The sequence below is a fragment of the Sinocyclocheilus grahami genome, unplaced genomic scaffold (genome assembly GCF_001515645.1).
Source record: "Sinocyclocheilus grahami isolate Dianchi unplaced genomic scaffold, SAMN03320097.WGS_v1.1 scaffold407.1, whole genome shotgun sequence".
Lineage (NCBI taxonomy): Eukaryota > Metazoa > Chordata > Actinopteri > Cypriniformes > Cyprinidae > Sinocyclocheilus > Sinocyclocheilus grahami.
In genome coordinates this window covers 692,092-713,293 of record NW_015505586.1, presented here as the reverse complement: position 1 = coordinate 713,293, position 21,202 = coordinate 692,092, and the positions used below count along the sequence as shown (strand labels likewise).

Genomic DNA, 21,202 nt, shown 5'->3' with positions numbered 1-21,202 from the left:
AAAATAAAAGCACTTTCTCCTGGATATCATTTGAAAATAAAAATGTTAAATTTTTAACTTTAAACTTCAATTTAATCTTTTGCTCCGTGTCCTTAAATGGCACACACAATCTCATACCGTACAGTATATATGGTTAGATATAAATAGTTACACAAAAATGCATTTGTGTACACAATTTAAAAAATAAGTTGTAAATGATCCATAAATGCTTGGCAGTATAAAAAAAGCACATAGCAGACATAAATTATTAGCTTTAAAACACATTTTCTAGCATGCTGTCAATAAAATAGATCCTTTCATTCTACTTAAGTATTTTGTAAACAAGTATGGTCTCTTCTGATTTATTTTAGTTGTGATTTTGTTTGTATCAGAGAGGGGCATATAAAACAGACACAGGATATACACAGAAAACTCAGCCAAAGTAAATACAAAACACATTATGTAAATGCAACTTAAAATTAAACAAATACCATGACCAGAGAACCGTCATAAAATATAACATTATTTTAAAAGAAACTAAATATGAAATAATAAAATGCATAAACCCCTAAACATTCCCACAGAGGTTACATCTGAGAAAAAGAAAATATGCCAAATATCCTCAATATGCCAAAACGGATCTGATTTCTTCAATCTCTTCTTTCCCCTTCATTCAGCCCAGCTATGCAAATACTCACAAATTCACACAAACACACATGCAGCAGCACAGCTGTAGATCTGCTCCGCCAAAGGAGAAAAACATCTGTATGAGGAATGAAGCAAGCCAAGGGGGGATAACTGCACAACTGCAGCTCGAATTTCAGCCTCCCCCACAACCATTCACCTTTTCACTCAAAGTGCCTTCCCAACTTTTCTGTTTGATTCAAATAAATGATATTTTAACAGCATGCTATCTTATCTTTACAATGTGTTCAGTATCAGCATAAAGAGTAGAATAAAATGGGTATTCTTTAATAATCAATACAAAATTAATTTCTTCATTGGTTAAATACTGCAGGTTAAAAACTCAAGTCCTACTTTTTTGCAGGAGGATTTCACGCTTTAATTTCCTACCATAGGACCTTCGCACATAACATAACACACAAAAGGCTTTGTACTGGCATTTCTGTAGTAACAGTCACAGGCCAGAGTCCATCTCTGGGATATAGAGTAGGTTTTGTTTTCAGTGTTGACAGAACCCCAACACTGCCAAGCTGTATCCTTGACCAATAGTGAGAAACTTCAACATTACAAGTAACCAGGAGTGATTGGCCATCAGAGCTTTTATAAAACAAGCTGCAGTTCCTCGGCACCAGCAATCACACTGAATGAAAAAAAACATTAGGAGTGCACAAAGGAAGCAAAAAGATTCCTTTACTTTTATCTACGCTGTAGTGTTCACAAGACTGTCCTGAATTCTTCTGGATGCGTGTCTGAAGAATGATGTCTGTTGACAGAGAATGCTTGGGATGTCTTTACAAAATTTGCAGCAGTCTTCCAGAACTGCTTTTTAAAAGATTACCCAAAATGTCTGGGTATGTGAATCTAGAGTCTGGACTCAGTGCCAGCTTGGGCATCTGGGTTTTTAAAGGCCAGCCCAATGTTGTTATCATGCACATACGCGGTAGAACGAGTGTTCGGAGTTTGTCTAGTGAACGCTCTGAGGAGTTTAGAGCGGTAGTGATCCCCTGCCAGGAAGTAGAGGATGGGGTCCAAACAGCTGTTCATGCTAGCAAGTGGGCGAGTGATTTTATAAGCAAAGTTGATGATATTAAGGGACCTGCAATCTGCGTCTAGAATACGGTAGGAGTAGTAGAGCGAACGGGTGATGTGGAAGGGTACAAAGCAAATCGCAAACACAACCAGCACCACTATGATAAGTTTAATGGACTTCTTCCGGGATGAACTCGGTTGACTTTGGGACAGGCCTTTTCGGGGTTGGCAAAGGGCCCGTGCCATTAAACAGTAGCAGACCATGATGACTAAAAATGGCAGGATAAACAGCAGGACCATCACCACTGAGTTGTAGGTAACATAGTCGTGAAATTCATCCGGGCGGCTGGTGTCGTGACACAAAGTGTCATTTCCTCTTTGAGAAGTGTTGACAAAAATCAGCTTGGGCACCAGGCAGGCTATCACAGCAGTCCAGACAAAACCACACACCATGTGAGCATGGCGTGGCTTGATCAAAGTCAGAGCACGAATGGGGTGACAGATACCAAGGTAGCGGTGCACACTGATGCAAGTGAGAAACAGAATGCTGCAGTACAAGTTAGCATAGAAAAGAAACCGCACAATCTTACAGAGAAAAACCCCAAAAGGCCAGTGGCTGCGGTTTGCGTAGTAGTATATGAGCATAGGCAAGGAGAGCACATAGAGCGTGTCCGACAGGGCCAGATGGAACATATAAACCGTACTGGGTTTCCAGGGCCTCATCTTAGTGATGAACATCCACAGAGCCACAGAGTTAAGTATCAGTCCCAGGAAACACACTAGGGAGTATGATACAGGTAGCAGAATATACTTGAACTCCTCATTGAAGAGACAGCTGAAATTCACTTCCTTCTCAGACCTCGGTATCAGTGTGGTGTACACAAGGGACAAATTCCCTGAGACGCTTTTCCTTAAGAATGAATTCATTTCTCTGTTAAAATAACAACAAAAGATGTTTATAGCAATTTTTAGAAACAGCGAGTTAGAAGTCAACACAAAATATTAAAGTACACTCTAAAAAATGCTGGGTTGTTTCTACCCAATGTTGGGTCAAATATGGACTAACCCAACTGTTGGGCTAAATTTTGGTTACATTTTTTAATTAGCTTTTTAACCCAACAGTTGGGTTAGTCCATATTTGACCCAACATTGGGTTAAAACAACCCAGCATTTTTTAGAATGTAGATTTCAGTGTATAACATTATGTCACAAGCTATAAAATCAACATAAACCACTGGCTGAAAGTGTCTACAAAAAAATAGACTCTTTTGTGTGCTTAGAAGTCTGATTTTTAACTCATTATATGGGGTTTAGGTCTAAAACAATATTCTCATAAATCATGACAACTTCCGAGATAAGCTCATACGAAACTATCTCCCGTTTGAGCACTGTGCTGTTTTATAATAAATCACAAAACAGAAAGAAAAACTTTTTCGCACACATTTAGGGCGCACGAGACGTAATTTGGTTGGAAAAACAGAGACAGAAAGGGGAGCACGCGAGTTATTTTCACGTGCTAAAACTTACCGTTCACTCAGCTGAACGAGGTAGAATACGTCCCTTCACAGACCAAAGCATGAACTTAGATGGCTGACGCTAGTGCTTCAAAAATCAACTTATTTAAAAAGGTTTAGGCATCCAGTTTTCAATGCACTGGGCGCGCTCGATCTGCTGTGGTCCGCTGGACTAGGTGAGAGCATTAGCTGAGGGGCGGGGAATCAGCGCCAAAGTTTCTCCCTTCAGATCCTCAAGAAGACCAATTCATCAACAATAGTGACAGGTATTGTTAAATATCACATCACTTTTCTTAAATCCTTCGAAAAACCTGCTAAGGCTTTAAAATACCTAGTCTTAGATAGCCTATTAAAAGAGGAACTCTTCTTTTTCTACTATTCCTTAATGTAATTTCCTCATCTCAGTATCATATCATGCTCTTATCAGTTTCTACCATCTTTGCCCATCACACAGACAGTAATTTACAATCGAAAGTCATCTCACATGCCCTTTAAACATTACATGTTGGCTCTCGTAAATGATACAGCCCAGTTTTTATGATAAAATCCTTGAAGGTACATTAACCCCAACGCACGCACACATGGTGCTGTTTTCTTTCCGTTGTATATACCAACTCCAGACAGACACGCTTAATATTTTAATTCCAGGATTTTAGAAAAGGTTTCTAATTTTCCCCAAATGACTTTCCTTTATTCTATTTCTCTTTGTCATTTCACTTCCAGCAAGCCATGTGACTGTGTGTGCTACATACCATATGCAAGAATCGTGTCTTTTCATCCCAAAATAATGCACTGAAGTTCCAAAGAAGTTCCATGTTTTCCATATCCAGTAAAGAAATGTAAGTGTTTCCCAAGAGTTCTAGGGGAGCTTATGCATATTTGTTTGGAGTAAAGTTAATATTTAGTAAAAAGTTAAAACACAGTCCCATTTGACCAATGAGAGGTTAGTAGTGCATGTCTGCCTTAGAGAGGATACCTTAATGCTCATGTGCTGTAACTGATTCTTTAGCAACTCAGAAACAATCACACACATTTATATCAGATCACCAAGGTGTGCTGTTAGGCACATTATATGATCCGTGTTTGGCCGGGGCAGACGATGTAAAAATGGAAGATTGAGTGTCTGGAAAGCTAAACGAACAGGACAAAAGGTTACTGCAAGAAAGACTTTTATCTGCTGGTGATCAGTTGGAGTGCCATAATAGGGTGCATGACTGCTATGCTTCTCTGAGTTAAAGTTCACATTGAATATTTGCACAATTGTTTTATGATGTTGGCTGCGGTAATAAACTACATAGTTTGAAGTTAAATAATCTGTGATATTGTGATTTTTCAAATTTATTTGACATTATGTTAGTATTATACAGTATATCACTGACATCTAGGATGTTATAAAAAACATTCAATTACAATTCATGTGTCATGAAATAAAAAAAATTATCAGCTGTATGAAAGCTGGGGAGAGTAGTTTGCATTGTTGGTATGGTAAGACCCACTTCCTTTGCCGTGCTGACCTGATGGTTAATCCAAGAGGGAGTTATGGGATATAACTAGGTGATATACAATTTGCATAAATTGTACAGGAATGTGAGTGGGACAATGATTCATTAATGTGATGTAAACTGTAGGTCACTGGGAATACAGCTCAGTTTCACTCTTCATCTCTAGCCTACATAATCTAATAACTGACAGGTCAGGCAGGCCAGTGCAGAATAAACGCCTACTACGCCCACTTTCCTTTGTGTCACGGAAAAGCAGATAGATATAAAGTCAAGAAGAGCCACAAACTACTGGAGTGATAAATAAGGGACATTTTCTGTAAGAGCAGAAAGGAAGTTTATTTGTGATAAGCTATCATTAAAATGATGTAATGCCCAGACTCACTGAGATGCTTTCTTCAGCCGAGAGCGCACAAGGGTGTGAACTCGCACTGAACTTTCTCCAATTCATATTTTTCTCTCTGTACATCTGTCTAGATCCATCCATCTATCAGATTACCGCACTTATGCAAGACATGTCTCTGGACATCATTAGGACAAGTTGATGTCATTACAAACACTCCAGACTCATTGTTTTTGATATGTCTAAGAGTCAACTCTATCCCAGGGCAAACATAGTTCTCAAAGATCCTGTTTCTATACAAACAACCTTCTGTACCATATTTGTTCAAGTTTAAAGATGATCAAATATTGACACTGAGTAGTATAGATTTAAAATAAAATGTAAAAAATCACCCTTTAGTCAATTTTTTCCCCTGCGACTTCGTAAAACCATCACCATAATCTAAAGTGAATATTACATAATTTATCAAATTACAGATATACAATTGCAAGAATAAAGGCTTTAGGACTGTGGAGGTGGGATAATTCAGTTAATGTCAAGGTAACATCATAAATTAAGCATAGCTAGTTGGTTTTATAGCTTTATATGAATACAAACAGACTGACATTTTACAACGTGTATTAAATCCCTGTGGAACATCATTTTACACATATAATGTTCAGGAAAAATGTGAACAGTGCTTATTCTGTTACCTTTTTTTGCAGGTTATATTTACAGTTGGCCCAGCGATGTAAGACCACACTGGAAAACATTGTTTGTGTTCAATTAAGCATTAAAAATCCATGAGCTTATCTCTTAAGTAAAGGGGAGAACAGCATCCCTGCAATTAAATCCCTGGGGTAAATAGTAAAATATGTATTCCTCTTAAAAGGACCAGCTGACTCCGTTAGCAAACAATTGCTTTATGCACTTTTAAAAGGGTAATTTATAGCAAGGGGTCTCCTAGGAATAAATGCAGTAACTAGGCTAAAAACAGGCAAGCTGTGACAGGGTACTGAACCAGAACATTTCACAGCTAATGCTCAGATAAGACAAGGTTGACTTGTCGTGCTATTATATACACAGTAACTAAGTATGAGTATCAAGACACTCAATGCTAAAGTAAACAATTTTAAAGAGTCTGTGTTTTAGTGATAGATATGATTTGTTTGGATTGTTAGAAGCAAGTGTTGGACTGTAGTTTATTCCACACCGTATGTTTAGAACCACAGGGACAGAATGAACACATTGTGTGATGAACTTTATTATGAATGGAATTTAAACTTGAAAAATTACAAAGAAGAGTAAAAAAAAAAAAATTTAATAATGCAAATACTGAACTTGTCATTTAGGGTCTCCTGACATGACACCTTTTCAGTTCAGTCCCAGATCTTGGGAAGGTTCTCTAAGATTCTTCGTCGATGAGATGGGTTAGACACACCCGCTGCACACAGCTCCTCCTCTGTAATACCACTGCATGACAAGAGTTCACAGATTGACGTATATATGTTCACGAAGCACTGTTGCTGCTTAGAATCATTAACTGAAGCAAATGACTCTGAGAACAGAAGCAAATGAAGAAGTCTATGTCAGATTTTTGGCTACATCACATCAACCTTACCTGAAGTAATCAAGATCATCCCAGCCATTACGGCTGAGGTCCAGCGTGTAGCGCTGCAAACCCAGAGTGCTGAGCAGCTCCCGCACTGTTTCTGGAGCTCCATGTAAGACTGACACCTGCGGACACACGTTGCTTTTGTATTCAACAAAGCTAAACCCCAAAGCTAATCCTAAAATCCATATTGACACTGTGCACTAAACAACATAATCCATATCAGAAAATTACTCAACTTACCTCTTTCTCCCAGCTGTAGTTTCTCTCACTAGCTAAACCATAATTATATCCATGATGCCTTTGCTGAGACGACATTTGATTAAACTGGTACTTTCTGTCTACTGGCTGAAAATCCACCTCACTTAGTGATTTAGCAATCTGGAGGGCTGTGAGTGAGTTGTCTCCCGAAGCTGTTGTTGGCTGCTCTACTATCCAGGGTACTGAGACTTCACAAACGGGAACCCTTGTGGATATATATGGGTACAGCTCTGGTCCATTTCTCATTGACGGGGGCCGATCTTGGTGTAGCCTTTGATAGTCCTTTCGGACTTTTTCTTTGAGTGGCGCCTGTATGTCCCCGGAAAAAACAGAACTATTCATGTAGGAGTTTGTGACTTTTTTGACTGATAATACTGAATCCTGTGTTGTATTGTTCTTATGGGACTGTAACAGTAAAGATGTATTCGAGGAGGTGGTGTGTCTTTGGTTTGGGGATGTATTAGGAACGTCTGGACCTGGGAAAAGCTGATAAGAGGAGGCAGTTGACGTCAGTTCACTTTGAGTCTCACAAGATGATTTATAAGGTGCTAAAGATCCAGGAATCTCAATCTCTGTGAAGTCGGACCTCCGAGCAGACCTTTTGCCATGGCTGTGACCTCCAGTCACTCTAGGGAGCTGTATCACAGCATCTTTGGCATATACCACTTGGGATTCTTTGCCGGATGAGGGAATCTCTTCGACTCTTCGCAACACAGGCACCCCCTCAAAGATGAAGTACGCAGGATTGGTGTAGCTGTTAGGCGCTGCCACATACGAGGATGATGGTGCTCTAGAGAGGGAACATGAAGTGTAATCAAAGTAATGTCCAATGGAAAAAGGTAGCAGAACACGATCATCTGAACAAGTATGTAAATAAAAATACTTTACCATAGATAAAGCAAACACTATTAACCTAGGTCCATTTTTTACTCACTGGTTTGAGAATGCACAGGAAGACTGGCGAGACAAATGATCCTTCATCATTTCCTTCTCATCCTTCTCCATGCAGAGCCACTCTGCAATGTGCAGAAGATATGTCTCATGTCTAAATGTTTAAATATTATAGTCATCTGTTGCAAAGCCACTGGGTGTTCAGTGAGCGGTACGTTAAGGGTCATATTTCAGTGTAGGTCTCAGAATGCATCTGGACAAGATCAGGCAGCACAGCAGCAAAAGAATAAGCCATGGTAGATAGAAAAGTGAAAATAGAGCCAAAGCAGAGGAGGAACTAAAACAGGGTATATTTGAGGAAATGATAGAGTGAGATCATGTGGATAACCCACCATAGACCCTTTCCCGGATCCTTCGGCGGTCTGGTGGTACATAAGCTCTGATTCGTCCTCGAATAGAACCCATCTCTTCTCCTCTGTGAGTCAAGCATGTCTCAAATAGATCCGATGATTTCCCTGTTACTGAGTGAAGAGCCACACAGCACTCGCCTGAAATGGCAGAACTCCCATTACATATACAATCTATGGGCCTGCCCTGTATACACCTGGTAACTTCATGCGTTTCATGAAAAGACTAGGTTTAAATAACCTCCAAAAAACGCTTTCGAGATGGATTTAAATCTGATCGCTCAACCCACTTCAGGAGGTGGTCTGGGACGCATTCCAGACGAAACTGGACAAGTGTAAATGCATCTGGTTGTTGAAACCACATATGTAAATTTTACTCCTGCCAAAATGTTGACATAATAAATGTGTGAGATCATGTTATAAGCTATATGACATAGCCAGATGCAACAGTGCTAATGCAACATGAGTATCTCTCAGGAGTATCTCTTCAGCAAGTCAACGTGCAAACTGCCACAAATAAAACTGAGAGTAAGTCGCAGACACTCAACACACAGTCATCTTCATTAAAAGTAGTAAGACTAACTTATCTTTCCAGTGCTGATGCCACTCTTTCTCCTGTTGCGGTCTTTGATTCTGAAATTAGCTGATGATCAATAAAATGCTGTGCATACCTGTTGCTTTCGTTGACATGAACGCCGTTAAATTTGCATATAGCATGGGAATTGAAGATCGGATTTTTATCCATTTTGCAGAGACACATTTATGTGGCCAAATGTAAATGGAACCGTTTGAACAAATCAAATAGATATCCTCTCAGAAAAAAATGCATGAAGTGATCAGGTGTAAACAAGCCCAATTTGTCCATATTTCAACAGTGCCTTTAGCTCACAAGAAATTAAGAGGATGTGTATATTCCTGGTTATGGTGTAATGGTTTCTAAAAACCAAACCACTGTTTCAGAGAAACTTCATTCAAAAAGACATGATGAGCTTGATCATGTACCGTATGACTCAAAGCCATCACATGACTTCACAGACAACAGCAAGTGCTGATCCCGGAGATGCTCTAAATCTGAGAACACTGGGTGGAGCTGAAAAAGACAAAAGAGAAATTTCACTTGGTATACCAACCAAGAGTGTCAAATCCGTATTAAACAGAGCATATCTCCAAATGATCACACTGAGCCAAATGGCATCAACCTTTGGGAACTGTTTTGAAGACCAGCCAAGTTTGAGAAACCCTGGTACCTCACAGCACTGCGAGTCATTCTCAGCAGAACGACGAGGCTCTACACAGAAGGAGAAGAAAGAACTGTCACATTTATCATATAACCTCATGACATTTCAAAAGGAAACAGATTGGCAAAGAAACATTGATTATTGCACAAAAGATACCTTCTAGACAGCGTGAGTGGAACTCAATGAAAAACTTGGCCTTGCTAGCAGTTTTCACTATGACCTCAATCGCCTCCAGCTCAATGCTGGCTCTCTCTGAACCCAATTCTGCATCCGCAGAGACGGACAAAGAGGACTGTCAGATGGTTATGACACTAAGAGAAGCACTAAACAAATACTCAATTTAAAAAATACTTGTTGAATTATGACAGCTGATTGTATTTGTGGGGGTTAGTTCATCCAAAAATAAATATTCTGTCACCTTCATGTCATTCAGACTGTTCATCTTTGAAACACAAATGAAGAAATTTTCCATGAAATCTGAAAGATTTTTGTGATGTTCTGAAAAGTTAATCAAAAGATTGAAAAGAAGTCCATATAAATCAAAACATTTAATCAAAGGCTTCTGAAGAGGTACAATTGCATTGAAAATTAAATGTATGATTTTATTCACATAAACATTGATCAAAGCACATCAAACACAGTAAATGGAAGCTCAAATGTACTTGGTTGACGTGAGAACCAATGAGGTTTGTCCTCACGTATCAAGTTTGAACTTATGCAACAACCAATGTGGTTTGTTCTGAGTGTTTGGATTTGTGGAGTTTCTAAGATGAACAATGAGTTTGGAACAACATTAGAGTGAGTAAATGATGACAGAATTTAAATTTTTGGGTGCACTAACCCTTTAAGAATGATCTAAAAGTTGAAATTGTTTTAGGCTTAATCATGCTGGTGCTGTTAAAATGAACCAGCCTTGGGAAAAAATGTGTTCAGTGGCAAAGGGAAATGGTGGTTCCTTAATGAAATGCATGTTCAGCAACCCCTAATATAACTCCCAGAGTTATGCAATGACCCAAAGGTCAAAAACTCCAGTGTCAAAGACTTAAGCTTAAAAGGACTCCATACCTGTTCTGGGAGACTGTGATATCACACCCACTTCAAAAGTTGCAAAAACAGGAGAGTGATCACTGGTGAAGATGTCATCTGTGCATCCTGATAGGATAAGTTAAAATATTTGTTTAATATGTGTTTAATATGTGCCTATTTGGGCTGCATGCTTAGAAAATCAATTATTAAAGTTGTAATTGGGGCGGAGTTTTTTATTAAATTTTTTAAAATTTTAGTCATACAAACCATCACCTGAACATTAGTAACATCCCATTAATAAATAACCTAAATAATTAAACATCACATTCCATTGAATGCTGCAATTTAAATAGTTACTAAAAATACTAATGTGATGTAGTTATGAAATACTAAGCATCTGGTCTGTGCTGGCTGTGATCATATACACTAGTATAATATTTGTTGGAGGGCTTTGCTGAGGAAGCTGAATTCACATGTTTGAAGAGCAGAGAGACATGATATGACCACAGACCTACAATCATACACAAAGTAAACCTTTGTAGTGCAGGGTAGCTACACACATCTCATTCCAAAAAGCTACAAAAATAGCAGACCAATGTTTTAGTTAACTTCCCTCGAGCTAAAGTGCAAACCAACAAAGGATTTTATCTAGCCATGGCTGTTACATAGACTACATTTCACATTACTATTTTCTTTTAGAAAGCTTCTACAGTAATGAGAATAAGAATAAAAAGAAATAGAAGTAACATACCATACGAGGTACAGATTATGTGAGACTCAGAGTAGGACTTCCACAGAACTCTATCACACCATGAGGGCCCGTTGACTTGCACCTGAGGAAAGTTTGAATAGTTTTAATAAAACAAAATAATAAAAAACAAGGAGGATGAGTAATGGTAATCTTGTATGCTGTCACACCTAATGACTCCAATCATATCACTCATTTTGATTCACAGGTCATATAAGTGTGAACAGGATATTAGGATGTCATTAACAACAAAATGTTTTACCCCACTGGACTTGTATTTCTGCCATAGATAACAGTCTCTAGAACCACGTTCATACCGATAGGTGGGTGGAAACAAAATCTTCTCCTCCTCTTAACAGAGAGAGCAAGAACAAAATCAAGAATGAAATATTAAAGTGTCTGTTAATGTCCAACATTTGTTGTGTAATCACATCTATTGATTTCATGTGTCTGTGGTGTCCGTGGGAGGAGAAGAGCAGCCGCGGTTCTTACTAAAGTTAAAAAAGGCCTTTCTTCTGTGCCGCTCTCTAGTCAATTGGTCTGCACACATCAGCTCGTCAAATTCTCGCTTTGAAACATGCTTCAATATGTCCTGCAAAAAGAGAGACCTCGGTCAGGGACAGATGACCTTCAATATATGATACAAGTGAGCACAAGGGTTTACAAAACAACTCAGTTCAATTCAATGCGCTTAATGGGGTCTCCTTGGAGCAATGTTTGAATGGCTATGGATCACAGTTAAATAAAAAGCAGTGAGTGGGAATAAGTAAAGCAAGAGTGACTAATATCTAGAGAGAAATAAAGCGGATTTAAGCTATGTGACCAGTGCATCCAGGTCCAGGCGGTAGTTGAGGTCTCCACACCAAAAGAGATGATTGAAGCGAAGGCTAATGTCAAAAGTGCCGAGCTGCTTTTCTCCAAGAGACAAGAGTCTGAGGATGTCTTGGAAGTTGTGGTTCCTCCTAAGACAAGGAGGAGGAACAATGCAAATCAGACACTCACGCATACACAACTACTGTAAAGTTTGGGGGGTATAAGATGTTTTTGAAATCTGCAATTATTTTCTCATAAATACAGCAAAAACAGTAATTGTTTTTCTATTTTAATATATTTTAAAATGTAATTTATTCTTATGGCAAAGCTGAATTTTCAGCAGCCATTATTCAAGTCTTCAGTGTCACATGATCCTTCAGAAATCATTCTAATATGCTGATTTGATTGTCAAGAAAACATTCCTTATTATTATCATTGCTGAAAACAATTGTGCTGCTTAATTTTTTTGTGAAAACATGATTCAGGACTCTATGATGAATGGAAAATTCAAAAGAACAGCGTTTATTTGAAATAGAAATATTTTATATCCGTGCAAGACTGTCACTTTTGATCAATTTAATGTGTATTTGCTGAATAAACTTATTCATAAAAATAAACTTACCCCAAACTTTTGAACGATTGTGTACAAAACATAGTTACACAATGTCATCTAGATGTTTCACATTAAATATTACATATAATTTGATAGTGAAACATAGATTAGTATGTTTCTTTTGTACATCATTTGCAACTGCTTTATCATTTAATTAGAAGCAGCATAATTACTAAGTTGTGTCATCTGTTATAGAGGTTACTGAACAGACATTTAGAAGTTTATTTTTAAATGCAAATTATTGAAAATCAAAATAAAGCAATGTAAAACACTTGCATTTTGAAAACACTACAAGTGTGTCCATCGGGTAATGGAAAATTGTACATGCACTTGTCTTCACGCCCACTTTAACACTTGGGCCAAATACAGGAAATACAACATGCAAGTAGTAGTCAAGTGGTCAAGTGCAAAGACCAGAAGTATGTGTATTTGGGCAAGCTTTTCCTGAGTTAATTTGACATCATTTCCAATGAAATTTCGGGCCAGAGCTGTTGAGCTTGGTAAAGCCGCATTTGACAGCTTATGGCAGCCACAGTCTAATGGATTTCCCCTTTAGATTCGACAGGAAACTGTTACTAGAGTAAAACGGTAGTGATCATAATCATGCAGAGTATATGTAGTATGAAAATATATTGGTGAATGGCACCGGTGTTATCTCTTCTACTCGTCAGTGCTGTTTCTAATACAGAGTTTGTCAAACAGTTTCTCCTCCTAACCTCATCCATTATCACTATAAAATATAGCAATCTGTGCACAATTCAAACAGGTCCGGTACGTTTTGTGTTCTCCGCCGATTTGTGCATATGATGTATAGACATATCCATGCTATCGTGTCTCTGGAGCACACTGTGTGCGTGCTGCAGCAGTTTGCATGACACAACACAAAACCAGACTTCATTTGCCCAAATGGAAAGCATATTCACACTGTCTGAATCGTGCTCTATGTGCCACTGACCATATAGAAAATACTAACTCTGAACAAGTGAGCGATTTCAGCCACAGATTTCAGCATCTATTTATTGTGTACGGGGCGGGACGCTTCAGATTCTAGAGCATTTGATTGGCCAGAAAATCTGATGAGAAGCTGAAGTGCAGGGTGATTTCATCAAAATCGTTGATTCATATTGGCAGAAGTGAGAGACTACGTTTTGAATGCTTATATCTTCTAAATGTGAAGTTTGTCAATGTTTTGGAGCACTAGCTTATAGATATAATTCATACTAAAAGCCAAAAACTTTTCATGGGGACTTTAAGCAGGGTAACAAATGCTGTGGTTCTCAAACTGTGGTCTGCGAGTTATTAGCCGTTTAAAAAACCAGACCTAAATAAATAATTCATAGACATTGAAATAATCAACTGATTCATCAACTCATAGCAATGAATTAACTGATTGTGTTAACATTAATTTGTGATCATTTTATATTTTCATATTTTGTCATGCGTTATGTTCTCTTTTGTCATGCGTTGGTTAGCCACTTATGTTTCAGTTGTATGATGACCCGTTTTTCTCTGTAACCATTTAAAAAGTATAGTGCTTTAAAATCTGTTTAGTTTGTAAAAGTTGTGTAATTTATTTCAGCCTTAAGGATCATTTGTGCCCAACTTCTTCTTTGTAGAGTATATTTAGGTTGATATGTGGTTTGCAGTGGCATGTCACCACTGCTCTATTTTAAAGATATGTGTGAATACCTGAGTGCTTTATCACTACCAGAAGTCAGATGACAGTTCACAAAGCCCATTGAGGTGCCATTAAAGAGAAGAGAAACTCCTACTGCTCCCTTATTTCCTGTAACCACCAAGAAAAAATAAATTAATTTAACATAAAAAAAAATATCAATATGATTCATTTATCACTTGATTTGTTTTGCTTGGCTAAAAGACAAGGATATAAAAGATGTGAGAAAACATCAGAAAATGAGAGTTAGTGAGTGAGTGAGTGTGTTTGTTTGAGCAAGAGAGATTTGTACCAAGTGTGTTCCCCAGGCCAGTTTTTACACTAGCTGTGTTTACTTGACTGATGCGTCCTTCATGCTCTGGTTTCACAAACACAGCCAGTCTGATATTCCAAAGGGACTGTACTGCCACCTACAAGAGAAACACAAAAACACACTCAATCTACTCTTACCAGTTTAACACACTTTAAAGGGATAGTTCACCCAAAAATTTAAATTCTGTCATTAATTACTCATGCTCATGTCGTTCCAAACCTGGAAGACCTTCGTTCATCTTCGGAACACAAATTAAGATATTTTTGATGCATTCCAGGAGCTCTCTGACCCTCCCATAGACAGCAAGGATCCTTACACGATCAAAGCTCAGAAACGTAGCAAGGAGATCGTTAAAATAATCCATGTGACATCAGTGGTTCAACCGTAATTTTACGAAGCTACGAGAATACTTTTTTGTGGGCAAAGAAAACAAAAAGAACGACTTTATTCAACAATTTGTCTCCTCTGCGTCACCATAGCGCCATTTTGGAGAGTATCACATATGTAAACAACGTATGTACACGGATACATTGTTTACGTTCAGATCAAAGCATAAACAATGTAAACAGCGTATCCGTGTACGGTGATGCTGACACAGAACAGCATACGTTGTTTACATATGTGATACTCTCCCAAATGGCGCTATAGAGTGATGCGGAGGAGACGAATTGTTAAATAAAGTCGTTCTTTTTATTTTCTTTGCGCATAAAAAGTATTCTCGTAGCTTTGTAAAATTACGGTTGAACCACTGATGTCACATGGATTATTTTAACGATCTCCTCCTTGCTACGTTTCTGAGCTTTGATCGTGTAAGGATCCTTGCTGTCTATGGGAGGGTCAGAGAGCTCTCGGAATGCATCAAAAATATCTTAATTTGTGTTCCGAAGATGAACGTGGTCCATGTGACATCAGTGGTTCAACCGTAATTTTACGAAGCTACGAGAATACTTTTTTGTGCGCAAAGAAAACAAAAAGAACGACTGTTTGTCTGCCATACCTGACCACCTTGATCTTTACATGCAAACACATGCACATAAATAAATGCAAACACTTGCATATTACCAGTGAGCAAAGAAACAGACACTAATGTGCTACCTGAAAGCTGTGGACAGTATTAGGTCTGGCCTGTTTTTTGGGGGCTGTGACAGACTCAGGAGGAGTGGATGTTTGCAAAGATAAGTTGTGATTGGTTACAGCTTCTTGTAAAGCTTTAAGAACCTATAAAAGAGTAATTAATGACAGAATTTTCATTTTTGGGTGAACTATCCCTTTAATGCAATACAATCAAATGATTCATATAGATATGTGATCACATATGAAGAAGAAACATGGAGTGTTCTGGACTATGATGATTTTGATTTCATGAAGTCAGACCTGTTTGAAGTCAATGTTGGTTGCACTCCGAAGCGTGGCTCGGATGTGTTCAGCCCATTCTCTCTCGCCCTGCGGGTTGTCCTGAGTGCCCACTGCATAGATATCATGAGGCAAGGTCGCGATGGACTCGTCTGGGGTGAGACCCAGACCACAGCAAGTAACCCAGGACTGAAGTGAACCGGGTGGTGGAGTGCCCCCTGCAGGCAATATACAGAAACAACAATGAAATATTTTGCTGCAACTGTTGAGGCCATAATATTTTTTATTTTTAATGATACACTGTATATCCATACCCATGTTCCATGTGCCCACAAACACAGAGATGACATCCAGCTCAGACTGCTGGCAGTGAGCAGTCTTCATAAGCTGCAGCAGCCGACAGAAAGCTTCTCGTTTCTGTGGGAGAAGCATCAGTACTGTATATCAGATTTAGACCATTTAAGGTAAGCCAATTCAAGTCTTTCTCCTCACCTTCATGCTTTCAAACACAAGTTCTCTCGGCGGATTGTGATGACTGTCTATGACCATTTTCAGCTTGGCAGGGCCTCTCTGAATCTTCACCAACTGCACGACTAAAACATAAAAGCAATAGATTCCATTTACTGGCCTTGTATGATAATGATGGAGACTGAAGTATCTCAGGTTTTAAGGCAAGATAAACTCACTTCTGTCGTGTGTGACAGTCTCCACACCAAATGAGCCAGTCCTCTTGTCAAACAGCAGCACTCCTGCATCTATGTCTACCGACACTGTTTGTCTGCCATACCTGACCACCTTGATCTTTACATGCAAACACATGCACATAAATAAATGCAAACACTTGCATATTACCAGTGAGCAAAGAAACAGACACTAATTAATATGCTACCTGAAAGCTGTGGACAGTATTAGGTCTGGCCTGTTTTTTGGGGGCTGTGACAGACTCAGGAGGAGTGGATGTTTGCAAAGATAAGTTGTGATTGGTTACAGCTTCTTGTAAAGCTTTAAGAACCTATAAAATACATAATATTGTTATCATCATCATCATTTTTATAAAGACAGCAATGCAAAAGGATGACATGTATGTGGTTTGTGCATGTTTGCATGCTGTTCCTGTCATATGTGTCTCTACCCTTTTCTCCAGAGATGACAACAGGTTACAGAGGGTAGTGAGCTTGTGAAGTAGATTATCCATGTTCTCTTCAGGGCTCTTCCTTGTATTCTAACAAAAATAGAGTTTATGAGACAAATGGAATATATGAGGTGAATGAGAAGAAGCAGAGCATTATAGCCACAAAACTTGCTTCTACAGGTCGTTGTTGTCTTTGCACTGCATGCAGAAGTCAAATGTGCTGTGGGTCATGCATGGTGCTGCTATGCTGCTGCTAAGACAATCTGGTGTGTTGCAACGGTATTCTGGGTGGTTGCTTGCTATGTGATTGTTTCCTGGCACAAGTTAAAAGAGTTATGATTTTCTGATCCCTAATTATGGGGTCTCAGGCATAGGTTCTCAACCTGAGGCCCTAAGCCCACTAGGGGGCCTCAGTAAACTTCCAAGGGCACCAGCAGGATGACATAATTTGTTTTTTAACTTATATATTATTGTAATAATAATAGTAATAATACAATTAATATTAATATTGTATTCAAATACTAAAAAACATACAATCAAGTTGTACAGTAAACAATTTTTCCTCAAAACACAAAATTAATTGTGGTTAATTATTATATAAACACTCCAGGTTTCTGTTAATAAAAGAAGCTGGAAAACAAACAGATTTGTCATATTTACAGCAGAAATACCAGAGGAATTAACTTGCCTTATATTGTGGGGCCTTTGAATATTGAATATCAAAATGGTTGAGAACCACTGGTCTAAGGGATTTTTTTCTACCCATTTAATCATCAGCGAAAATAGGTCAGTCAGATCACTTAGAAAAGCAACAGTAAACATTTTCCCAATGATGCTTTGAGCCATTATACACAAATTATACACTAATAAACTTAAGGTTTAGGCTTGGGGCTTTGTTCAAATTCCTAATAAGAAGTATGAGCAATAGTAATAGTGATGCTTGCCTGTGCAAAGACCAATAAAGATCCCATTCCTGTTTGAACATGTAATAAATCTTTGAATCTGTGGTTCCCTATAGCAGCCACACAGAGTGCAGTGCTTCATAATTCAGGCAAACGTTGCATGCATTGCCAATTTATTAAACTACAGGTACATCTAAAACAATTAGAATATCATGAAAAAGGTCAATATTTTTTGTCACTCATTTCAGAAAGTGAAACCCATATATTATATAGATTCATTACACAGAGTGAAATATTTCAAGCCTTTATTTCTTGAAATTTTGATGACTTTCATCTGAAAAGAGGACTTTGGACCACTGAGCAACAGTCCAGTTCTTTTTCTCCACAGCCCAGGTAAGACGCTCCTGACGTTGTCTCTGGTTCAGGAGTGGCTTGACACAAGGAATGCGACATTTGTAGCCCATGTCTAGGATTGCTGACGCAAAGCCTCAGTCCACTCCTTGTGAAGCTCCCCCAAGTTCTTGCTGGTGCACCTTTTCCTACCACACTTTTTCCTTCCACTCAACTTTCTATGAATATGCTTGGATACAGCACTCTGTGAACAACCAGCTTCTTTAGCAATGAACTTTTGTGGCTTACCCTCCTCGTGGAGGGTGTCAATGACTGTCTTCTGGACATCTGTCTAGTCAGTAGTCTTCCCCATGATCATGAATCTATATAATATATGGTTTTCACTTTCTGAAATGAGTGACAAAAAATATTGACCTTTTTCAACTGATTGATAATAGCAGCCTGTATTAGCCTTATGTATGTGTAAAAATAACATTTAGGGAGGTTGTACCTGCATTGTGGAGAAGGTGAGGTGGCCACTAGGATGACCAAACACTTTCGCTAAGGTTTCCAAACTGGACAGTGTCTGGTCAATCTCACTATTGTAAACAAATCATGAATAACTTTTTTCTTGCCAATGTAACAGTCATTATTCAGATATTCTTATTTCAAATGATTGCAACAATGTGTGAAGGGACATGTGGTGTCTGAGAAACAGCACCTGTGCAGACTGTCGCATGCACGGCTGAGGATGCACTGAAAGTGTTGCAGTCCTGATGCGCCTCCTTTCACATTCTCCAGGTCCTTACACACATTACCATGCAGATACTCATTCAGTAACAGGATGATCTCACAGCCTGCACTGCAGAGGTAAAAATCGGTACATTAACATTTTTATATACAGGCACAGACTTGTGATCCAAAAGTTTGATATTGATCCATAGGTCATGTGTGAATTAATGTACCTATTTGGGCTGAGCTCCTGGAGCCTCTGCAGCAGTAAATGAAGGGCTCCTGAACTGGAGGGTGGAGGATGGCCTGTAGGGGACATTGCACGTGGTGGAGGGCTGGCAAATGTTGCACCTGGCTTCTCATCGTCACCATCTGCACCAAGAAGACACCTGCATTTGAGCTTAAACATTTGAATGTTGTGCCTGTGGGGTGAAGTGTGTTTTAGCAGCCTCACACAAAATATAGGCTAATAACGTGTGCTCCATCCAGGTCGCGATTAAAACAATCGCAAACAAAGTAAAAATGAGCGACAATAAGTTTAAATCTGTTTGGGAAAACTTTGTGTCCGTCCCATATGCGGTTTCGTCAGATATCATCCGCGCGCAACAACGTTTTCGGTCACAAATACAGTGGGCAAATCCATGATGCCCGATTCACAAACAAATGATTCGTTTGAACTGGTTCTTTTTAAAGAGTCAGTCGAAACGATTCATTAATCGGAGTAAGCGGTTTGAATCAGACTCAGTCAGTGAATCGTTCGGAGATGTTTCTGTTTTCACAATTGACTCCACTCAAATATTGTTAGGTTTGAAATACATCGGTATGTTTAAAGTCTGTTATATGTATAATAAAGATAAAGATAAATATTCATAGCATATTTTTATTATTGTTGTAATAAATTAATCATTGTTTTCTGAAACCATTCAAATAGCGATCTTGCACAAATACAACCGGGATCACACAATTTGTAATAAATGTATACTAAAACAACCAAAACACTATAGTTTTGTATAAACTACGTTGAATCATTGTAATCTATATAGGCTGAATTCGGGTAATCTGGAACACCTAAGCACCAGTGAGTTTAGGCCTATTTCCTGTTCTAACAAAATTTAGTCAACAGGACTTTTACTATCATTTTAGACTGAAATCACATGACTTAATTGGGGGGAGGATTTGCATGACAAGGTCAGTGACATAGGATTCTGACTAGTTTAATGTTAAGGACATAAATCTGTCATAAATAAGACAATGTTCCTAATTGTTGTCAAATTATGTTTGCGATCTATTCAAGCAACAAAATATGTATTAAAGTGTTGAAAATGTGTTTGTTTGTTATTTCGGTAACACTTTACAATAAGGTTCCATTAGTTAATGTTAGTTAATGTATTAACTAACATGAACAAACAATGAACAATACATTTATTACAGTATTTATTAATCTTTGTTAATGTTAGTTAATGAAAATACAGTTGTTCATAGTTAGTTCGTGTTAATTCACAGTGCATTAACTAATGTTAACAAGCACAACTTTTGATTTTAATAATGCAGTAGTAAATGTTGAAATTAACATTAACTAAGATTAATAAATGCTGTAGAAGTATTGTTCATGCTTAGTTCATGTTAACTAATGTAGTTAACTAATGTTAACTAATGAACCTTATTGTAAAGTGTTACCGTTTTTTCTTTCAAACATTTTTTTTCTTGTCCCACATTATCAAATATGATTGAGAGTGTGAGACAGCATGCTTTGGGTAATCTGGGACAGTCAAATGGGGGAAATATGCATTTAGGGACTTTATAAGTCTAATGACAAGGGCTAATATATGTCATAATGAGAAATGGGTGTTAATGTGGACTACTGGAGGTTATAACATTATCATAAGTTCACAATAGCTAGCAGCTAGCTAAAACAGCTAGGTAGAGAAAGATGCTACAGAGATGGAATCTGGGAAACGTATTCCAATAGCAAGCAAAGGTATCCGGATGAAGTAAACCGTTCATTTCATTTCCCAAATTCCCAGTTAGTTTAGTATATACAACGATTCAAACCACTGAGCAGGAGGGGGATCTGCGCCCAGGCCAGTTGAGGCCAGTGTTCTGCACACAAACACACACACACACACACA

At 38.3% G+C, this 21,202-nt stretch overlaps 2 protein-coding genes and 1 long non-coding RNA gene across 3 annotated transcripts in view; 1 reads left to right on the top strand and 2 right to left on the bottom strand.

The window, feature by feature from the left end:
* Positions 1–914: 914 nt before the first annotated feature.
* On the bottom strand, positions 915–3,461 carry LOC107550747 (P2Y purinoceptor 4-like). Its single transcript, XM_016232115.1, has 2 exons — positions 3,220–3,461; positions 915–2,623 (listed from the first exon to the last, which is right to left on the bottom strand). Exon 2 carries the CDS (start codon positions 2,617–2,619, stop codon positions 1,525–1,527), a length of 1,095 nt encoding a protein of 364 aa, XP_016087601.1. The 5' UTR covers positions 2,620–2,623; positions 3,220–3,461; the 3' UTR covers positions 915–1,524.
* LOC107550748 (uncharacterized) lies at positions 3,396–4,326 on the top strand. The gene is made up of 3 exons (XR_001604696.1): positions 3,396–3,472; positions 3,930–4,045; positions 4,249–4,326. It is a non-coding gene; the product is annotated as an uncharacterized lncRNA (long non-coding RNA).
* A 1,141-nt stretch (positions 4,327–5,467) lies between these two features.
* Positions 5,468–21,202, bottom strand: part of inppl1b (inositol polyphosphate phosphatase-like 1b) — a 21,570-nt gene continuing 5,835 nt past the window's right edge. Inside the window, exons 3-26 of the mRNA XM_016232097.1 lie at positions 19,307–19,539; positions 19,063–19,203; positions 18,853–18,940; positions 17,110–17,199; positions 16,867–16,989; positions 16,664–16,778; positions 16,470–16,570; positions 16,292–16,394; positions 15,999–16,195; positions 14,604–14,721; positions 14,326–14,422; positions 12,034–12,172; positions 11,703–11,802; positions 11,473–11,561; positions 11,214–11,295; positions 10,502–10,588; positions 9,593–9,700; positions 9,398–9,486; positions 9,201–9,288; positions 8,184–8,339; positions 7,835–7,916; positions 6,883–7,690; positions 6,649–6,764; positions 5,468–6,500 (exon numbers count right to left, since the gene is read on the bottom strand). Of these exons, the coding sequence (XP_016087583.1) occupies positions 6,407–6,500; positions 6,649–6,764; positions 6,883–7,690; positions 7,835–7,916; positions 8,184–8,339; positions 9,201–9,288; positions 9,398–9,486; positions 9,593–9,700; positions 10,502–10,588; positions 11,214–11,295; positions 11,473–11,561; positions 11,703–11,802; positions 12,034–12,172; positions 14,326–14,422; positions 14,604–14,721; positions 15,999–16,195; positions 16,292–16,394; positions 16,470–16,570; positions 16,664–16,778; positions 16,867–16,989; positions 17,110–17,199; positions 18,853–18,940; positions 19,063–19,203; positions 19,307–19,539 (3,444 nt within the window). The 3' untranslated portion in view covers positions 5,468–6,406. The remainder of the gene's footprint in view (positions 6,501–6,648; positions 6,765–6,882; positions 7,691–7,834; positions 7,917–8,183; positions 8,340–9,200; positions 9,289–9,397; positions 9,487–9,592; positions 9,701–10,501; positions 10,589–11,213; positions 11,296–11,472; positions 11,562–11,702; positions 11,803–12,033; positions 12,173–14,325; positions 14,423–14,603; positions 14,722–15,998; positions 16,196–16,291; positions 16,395–16,469; positions 16,571–16,663; positions 16,779–16,866; positions 16,990–17,109; positions 17,200–18,852; positions 18,941–19,062; positions 19,204–19,306; positions 19,540–21,202) is intronic.

Bases quoted from the DNA above. Each gene is read 5' to 3' on its own strand.
- LOC107550747 (XM_016232115.1), bottom strand. From the start codon at position 2,619: ATGAATTCATTCTTAAGGAAAAGCGTCTCAGGGAATTTGTCCCTTGTG.